The 8,654-nt window shown below is 39.5% G+C and overlaps 1 protein-coding gene across 1 annotated transcript in view; it reads right to left on the reverse strand.

Moving 5' to 3' along the window:
- LOC311094449 (uncharacterized protein) overlaps nt 1-8,654 on the reverse strand; it is a 108,173-nt gene that overhangs the window by 96,223 nt on the left and 3,296 nt on the right. Inside the window, exons 2-3 of the mRNA XM_084132408.1 lie at nt 7,905-8,211; nt 908-1,722 (exon numbers count right to left, since the gene is read on the reverse strand). Of these exons, the coding sequence (XP_083988534.1) occupies nt 908-1,722; nt 7,905-7,962 (873 nt within the window). The 5' untranslated portion in view covers nt 7,963-8,211. The remainder of the gene's footprint in view (nt 1-907; nt 1,723-7,904; nt 8,212-8,654) is intronic.

Here is an 8,654-nt window from a genome sequence, read left to right on the forward strand (position 1 = left end):
AAAAACTCTTTCCACACACAGAACATGAATGCGGCTTCTCCTTCATATGAACTGTCAGGTGTCTCTTCAGCTCTGATGACCCAAGAAATGTTCTGCCACATTGATCACATGAGACCGGCTTCTCTCCGGTGTGGATCCTCATGTGAACATTAAGAGTATGTTTTTGTGGGAAACTTGTTCCGCATTGATCACATGTGAACGGCTTTTCTCCTGTGTGGATTTTCATGTGTTCTTTAAGGATTGAAGATTGACTGAAACTCTTCCCGCATTGATCACATGAGAACGGCTTCTCTCCAGTGTGAACTCTCAGGTGTCTCTTCAGGTCTGATGACCTAAGAAATGTTTTGCCACATTGATCACATGTGAACGGCTTCTCTCCAGTGTGGATCCTCATGTGATGTGCAAGACTTTGTTTGGTTGTGATACTCTTTCCACACTGAGTGCAGGTGAAAGATTTCTTGGCTCTTCTTTTCTTTAAAAATGTATTTTTAGTCTTTGAGAGACTCAAAGGTTTTTCTTCAGGTTTGACATGATGTTCCTCCTTCACTTCACTCAGTTCTTCACTCTCCTCCTCCACTTCACTCAGTTCTTCACTCTCCTCCTTCACTTCACTCAGTTCTTCACTCTCCACCTTCACTTCACTCAGTTCTTCTCTCTCCTCCTTCACTTCACTCAGTTCTTCACTCTCCTCTTTCACTTCACTCAGTTCTTCACTCTCCTCCTTCACTTCACTCAGTTCTTCACTCAGTTCTTCACTCAGTTCTTCACTCAGTTCTTCACTCAGTTCTTCACTCAGTTCTTCACTCAGTTCTTCACTCAGTTCTTCACTCAGTTCTTCACTCTCCTCCTTCACTTCACTCAGTTCTTCAGTCTCCACCTTCACTTCACTCAGTTCTTCAGTCTCCACCTTCACTTCACTCAGTTCTTCACTCTCCTCCTCCACTTCACTCGGTTCTTCACTCTCCTCCTCCACTTCACTCGGTTCTTCACTCTCCTCCTTCACTTCACTCTCCTCCTTCACTTCACTCAGTTCTTCACTCTCCTCCTTCACTTCACTCAGTTCTTCACTCTCCTCCTCCACTTCACTCAGTTCTTCACTCTCCTCCTTCACTTCACTCAGTTCTTCACTCTCCACCTCCACTTCACTCAGTTCTTCACTCTCCTCCTTCACTTCACTCAGTTCTTCTCTCTCCTCCTTCACTTCACTCAGTTCTTCACTCTCCTCCTCCACTTCACTCAGTTCTTCACTCTCTTCCTCCACTTCCATCAGTTCTTCACTCTCCTCGTTCACTTCACTCAGTTCTTCACTCTCCTCCTTCACTTCACTCAGTTCTTCTCTCTCTTCCTCCACTTCACTCAGTTCTTCACTCTCCACCTTCACTTCACTCAGTTCTTCATTCTCCTCCTTCACTTCACTCAGTTCTTCACTCTCCTCCTTCACTTCACTCAGTTCTTCACTCTCCTCGCTCTCTTCACTCAGTTCTTCACTCTCTTCCTCCACTTCCATCAGTTCTTCACTCTCCTCGTTCACTTCACTCAGTTCTTCACTCTCTTCCTCCACTTCACTCAGTTCTTCACTCTCCTCCTTCACTTCACTCAGTTCTTCACTCTCCTCCTTCACTTCACTCAGTTCTTCATTCTCCTCCTTCACTTCACTCAATTCTTCACTCTCCTCCTTCACTTCACTCAGTTCTTCACTCTCCTCGCTCTCTTCCATCGGGTCTGACATGAAAGAAAAAATATTAAATTTCATTTCATTCATTACCACTTCATTCGCCATGAACTTGTTTGTTTCTTTTATTATTTTATGCAATCAGAAACACTCAAACCGGTCGCGCTTTGTATCTCTCTGTGCAAATCCTTCCTTCCCGCTCTGCCAGAAAGCAGCTGTCATTTACTGACGGAAAGCATGACAATATCCGCAATAAAGCCGTATATTTCCGAAAAGCGCATGTTGTCTTTTTTAGGAGCAATTTGAATGGTTTTGACTACGTTAATCATATTCATCAACCCTGTTACCAAAGTTATTATAAGAAGAAGAACCTCTATAATTATGAATAAATTGTATGATATTTCACAAATACAACTTCATCAGTAACTTAGTGTTTACTGATTATTCCTAAAAAAATTATAATTTAGTAAACTAAATTGAAAATGACTAAAATTCTGATAACGGTGTTGCAATTTGGGAACCAGATATAAAATAAATGTAAAATAAAGCAGTTAAAATAGTATTTAGCCTGATCTGATGTTGACAATTATACAGTACTTTTCTCTTTAAACTCACTTACAACAAACTTATTATACTGATCTGATCTGTGCATGCGTCGCGTCTGAATGCGTTGTTTGTAGGGATGGGAATTGATAAGAATTTAACGATTCCGATTCCATTATCGATATTGCTTATCGATCCGATTCCTTATCGATTCTCTTATCGATTCTTATTGGGTGAGGGAATAAGTACAAATTTGTTTGTATTAACTCGCTTTAATATCTGATCAGAAGACACAGCACAGAGTATACACAAATTATGTGTAGCAACCTCAGAACAAACCTAAAAGTAGGGGAGCTACTTCTCAAAGTAAAGTCCAGGGACCTATAGCCAAGGGCAGTGTTTCTCAACCAGTATGCCATGGCACACTAGTGTGTGCCTTGAAAGATTATCAAGAAGAGTGCCTTAGGATTAGGAAATTGACAATTTTCACATTCATTGGTCCGGACAAAAAAATAAATAAAACTGCCATTTATGTGCCATAAAAACTAAAAACACAGACTGAAAACAGTTTAGGAAGAGCTTGTGTCTTTTGGAATATTAACAGTGCTCATTTGGATTAGGCTATTGAGTTACTAAAACAATCTTTGTCAAATAATACACAGGTTTTCTTCACATTTTGAACGTTTTTGTTTCCATTTGTTTAATTTCAAGATCTGATGTGACTTATCCATTGTTGTTTTTACAGCTACAAAGCTGGGAGCACTAAATGATATTCAGTCACTTTATACACGCTTTTAACATTAAATAAAGCACAAAAATAGTACCTGATATTATCATTGCCACACTTTGAGATTGTTGTTCCAGCACGACGTCGCAGTAAAATAGGATTCGTTTCAAATAGAATCGTCGCGTGTCGCGGCTGGTTAAACTTTGATTAACATGGAAAATTATACTTTTTATCGCGTGTCGCGCCGTCGCGTCGCATGTAGTTAGGACGCGGTCAGAGCGCTTCTGCCTCGATGCCATGTTTGCTCATAGTGTTTGCTACGTTCTGAACCAAAACAACGCAGCACGTGTGTGACGTCGTGTCACATTTGAACGAGCGGAACCGATAAGCGGAATCGTTAAGCAGGCATACTAACGGTTCCAAGGAATCGATTCACTGGGCACCGGTTCTGAAGAAGAACCGGTTCTCGGTTCCCATCCCTAGTTGTTTGTGTTTGAAACTCCATCGATTTGATTCATAATCCGTGATTTTTCTCTTTAAACTCACTTACAACGAACATTTTCTACTTTTCCTCACTGAGAAGCACTGCTGCTGAAACCTCATAGTTACAACGCGGACTGTTGAGCAGACGCGTCTCAAGCCGATTTGTGACCCAACACCGGTTTACACCTGTGGGTCACAGCTGAGCGCGTCTTCTTTACACATTTACTTACAAACGAACATTTTCTCGCCTATCTACTCCGTGCGTTTCTCAGCATTGGTCCCGAGCGCCCAGGTCACGATCAGCCATGGTTTCATTCACTCCGGCCCCGACACGCCACCACGAAGCCTGGGTGGTTCCGCAGCGGAAGACGTGGGCCAGGACCAGAGCAAGAATCTCTCCGCCCCTCCCGGTTTTTGAGATCTCCACCCAGAACCGCTTCTCCCCTCTTCGCAAAGCGGAACGCGATGCTGTGATCATCGGCGATTACATCGTTCGGCACGTCCACGCTACGTTAGGTAAAAGTAAGGTGCGCAGTCACTGCTTTCCTGGTGCTCGTGTTTTCGATATCGCGGCGCGGGTACCCAAGAACTTAAACGGTGACGAGCGCGTCGGAGCCGTCGTCCTGCACGCGGGAGTGAACGATATCAGGCTGCGGTAGACGGAGGTTCTGAAGAAAGACTTCAGGAGCCTGATCGAGACGGTACGCAACACATCGCCTGAAACAACGATCATTGTGTCTGGACTGCTTCCCACGTACCGACAAGGGCATGAAAAGTTCAGTAGATTATTTGCACTAAATGAATGGTTAATGTCATGGTGCAATGAGCAGAAACTGCTCTTTGTAAATAATTGGAATCTGTTTTGGGAGCGTCTTAGGCTCTTCCGCGCTGATGGCTTACACCCAAGTAGAATCGGAGCAGATCTTCTGTCGGATAACATCTCCAAGATGTTAAATACCATTTGACTAGTAACCAAAAGTCCAAATTACAGTCTCTGCTGCACCAATTTAATTGATATAAATACTAGTGTAGAACATTGCATAGAAACTGTGTCTATTCCTCATTTAGTGAGATCAAATAATAAATCTACTGCAGGATCTAGGAAAAATCTAATTGTTATTAAAACAGAAAATCTCGCTATTAGTGAACAAAAACAATTTTTAAAGCTAGGTCTTCTAAACATTAGATCACTCACACCTAAGGCAGTTATTGTAAATTAAATAGTCACACATAATAGCATCGATGTACTTTGCCATACTGAAACCTGGCTTAAATCAAATGATTATTTCGGTCTTAATGAGTCTACTCCATCAGGATACTGTTATAAGCATGAGCCCCGTCTGATTGCTCGTGGCGGCGGTGTTGCAACAATCTACAGAAATATTCTTAATGTTACTCAGAAAACAGGTGACAAGTTTATTTCGTTTGAAGTACTTGTACTAAATGTTACGCTCTCAGATGTAAGAAAGAAATCCCTATTATCTCTAGCCTTGGCTACCGTATATAGACCGCCTGGGCCTTACGCTGATTTCCTAAAAGAGTTTGCAGATTTCTCACATCTAATGGTCAACGTCGATAAAGCATTAATTGTTGGAGATTTTAACATGCACGTAGATAATTCAAATGATGCGTTACGGGCTGCGTTTACAGATTTATTAAATTCCTTTGGGGTCAAGCAAAACGTCACTGGACTAACTCATCGTCTTAATCATACACTCGATTTAATTATATCATATGGAACCGATCCAACCGATATAGATATAATTCCACAAAGTGATGATGTTACTGACCATTACATGGTAACTTGCATATTACATACTGCTGTAATATGTCATGCTGCGCCGCTTTATCGACCAGGCAGAACAATCCTTCCATCCACCATAGATAATTTCTCAAATTGCTTATCTGATCTGTCTCAGCTGCTGCCTGAACACAAACAAACAGATGAACTAGAAGAACTAACTAGCACTATGAGCACCATTCTCTCTAGAACATTGGATATTGTTGCACCCATTAAATTAAAAAAGGTCAGAGAGAAAAATAAAGCACCATGGTACAACAATACTACGCGTGTTCTAAAGAGAGAAACCCGTAATTTAGAGCGTAAATGGAAACAAACTAATTTAGAGGTCTTTAGAACCGTGTGAAAGACAGTATGTCACGTTATAAAAAGGCCCTAAAAGCGGCCAGGGCTGAGCACCTCTGCAAACTAATATAAAATAACCACAACAATCCAAGGTTTTTATTTAACACCAAGGCTAGACTAACAAATAAACAGACGTCACCTGAACAAAATATCCCATTACAGTTTAGTAATAATGATTTAATGAACTTCTTCACTGAGAAAATAGAAAGCATCAAAACCACAATTGTAAACGTTCAATCTTCAATCGCGCCTTATAATTCAGCCTCAATTATCACCCCGCAAGAACAATTACAGTGCTTTACAACTATAGAACAAAGAAAGTTAAATAAACTTATCACTTCATCTAAAACAACAACATTTTTATTAGATCCTATACCAACTAAACTACTGAAAGTAGTGTTACCTATAGTGGAAGAGCCTCTCCTCAATATTATTAACTCATCTTTATCTTTAGGTCATGTTCCAAGAACATTTAAATTGGCAGTTATAAAACCACTCATTAAGAAACCACAATTTGACCCATATAATCTAGCAAATTATAGACCCATTTCAAATCTTCCATTTATGTCTAAAATATTAGAAAAAGTTGTGTCCACTCAACTGGGCTCTTTCTTGCAAGAAAATGACATCTATGAAAAGTTTCAGTCTGGATTCAGACCGCATCATAGCACTGAAACTGCACTCGTTAAAATCACAAATGATTTACTCTTAGCTTCTGACCAAGGCTGTATCTCAATATTAGTTTTACTTGATCTTAGTGCTGCGTTCGATACTATAGACCACACAATACTCTTAGATCGACTACAAAATTATACTGGTGTTCAAGGACAAGCCTTAAGCTGGTTCAGATCATACTTATCTGACCGCTACCATTTTGTCTATTTAAATGGAGAAAAATCGATCATAACTCCAGTAAACTATGGAGTGCCGCAGGGATCTGTGTTAGGCCCTCTGTTATTCTCAATATATATGCTGCCACTTGGAAATATAAGGAAACATGGAATTAGTTTCCATTGTTATGCTGATGACACTCAAATATATATTTCATCACGGCCGGATGAAAACGCTAAATTATCCAAATTGACAGTGTGTTAAAGATATAAAAGATTGGATGACGCGTAATTTTCTTTTATTAAATCCAGACAAGACAGAGGTAATACTTATCGGTTCAAAAAACCGCCCACAAAACCTCTCAGAATACAACTTTAACATAGTAGGATGTCCTGTTACTTTATCCTCTACAGCAAAAGACCTGGGTGTTATCCTAGATTGCAACCTGTCTTTTGAAAATCATATTTCATATGTTACAAAAACAGCTTTTTTCCACCTTAGAAACATTGCTAAGCTACGTAACATGCTATCAGTTTCTGATGCAGAAAAGTTAGCTCATGCATTCATGACCTCGAGACTAGATTACTGTAATGCTTTATTAGCTGGTTGTCCTGCATCCTCAATAAACAAGCTACAGTTAGTCCAAAATGCAGCTGCTAGAGTTCTTACTAGATCTAGAAAATATGATCATATTACACCAATTTTAACATCACTACATTGGTTACCTATAAAGTCCCGTATTAATTACAAGGTATTGCTACTGACTTATAAAGCCCTAAACGGCTTAGCTCCAGTCTATTTAACGGATCTTCTATCGCCCTATAATCCATCGCGCTCTTTAAGATCACTAAATTCGAGGCTTTTGGTCATACCTAGGATATCCAGATCAACCAAAGGAGGGAGAGCATTTTCACATTTAGCTCCAAAACTCTGGAATAGGCTTCCTGATACTGTTCGTTGCTCAGACTCGCTCTCCCAGATTAAAGACGCATCTCTTCAGCCAGACATTCATATAATATTTTTAATCTTACAGTTAAATCCGGTCTCTAGTACATAAATGCCAGAGGAGAACTGGCCCCCGACTGAGCCTGGGTTCTCCCAAGGTTTTTTTTTTTCTCCATTAGGTCACCTGATGGAGTTGGTTTTTCGGTTCCTGGCCACTGTTGCCTTTGGCTTGCTCAAATTTAATTTAATCAATCAATAATACTATTGATCAGCCTTTTCCACTAGAAACAAACCTTGTTGTATTATTTTAATTTAATACTGTGAAGCTGCTTTGATACAATCTGTATTGTGAAAAGCACTATACAAATAGACTTGACTTGACAATCAATATAAAAATGTCTCAAACCTCCCTTTACTGACCATTTGTTGAAGAAAACCCAGAACATTCTGTACCGTTTCATAGTTGAACTGTTTAAATCTAAATGTAATGAAGTGCTTGAATGTTTCTAACATGAATGTTCTTCAGACTCATGAATGAATGAAGAATAAACACCAACCTCCTTGTTCTTCAGGATCTTCAGTGTTTTTCATTCTGCAGGGTTCTGGATCACTCATGTTCTCATTGTCCTCTTTAATAAATTCATTCTTTGCAGATTTCAGCTCTTCCTGATGCTCGTCTTCACTTGTAGCTGATGGGGATTACAGCATTTATTGGAGAATTACTGTGGGCGGAGCTTCACTGATGATGAATTACAGTGGGATGAGCTTCACTGATGATGTGAATGTAGTGGGAGGAGCTACACTGATGATGAATTACAGTAGGAGGAGCTTCACTGATGATGAATTACAGTGGGAGGAGTTGATCTGCCAAAATCAAAAATATATAAGTTACTGAGTTTGTTTTTATGCTCATGGACATCAGAACATGATAATGTAAATTCTTCCAAATATAAATAATGGTAAGAAAAACATTTAAAAGCATACACAGAAATAAACATAGGCTACTGTTAGATAGACATATATATATAATTTTATTAATTTTTTCTCCTTTCCTTTATTTATTTATTTTTCTCTTTTAACTGTTGTAGTTGTACCCCTATTGTCAATTGTTGATGTATATCCGTTAATACATGCTGTTTCCAATAAAAAAAAAAGTAAAAAAAAAAAAAAGATACGTATAGTAGGCAACAAATCCCCTCAGTCTGCTGACACCGATGAAATGAGCTTTAAGTGTCAATTTACAGGAGATCTGAAGACATCAGCATAATAAATGAGGTGAAAACAGGAACTATTGTCATGAAATAAAG

Source organism: Abramis brama (genome assembly GCF_963993115.1).
Source record: "Abramis brama genome assembly, chromosome: 1".
Lineage (NCBI taxonomy): Eukaryota > Metazoa > Chordata > Actinopteri > Cypriniformes > Leuciscidae > Abramis > Abramis brama.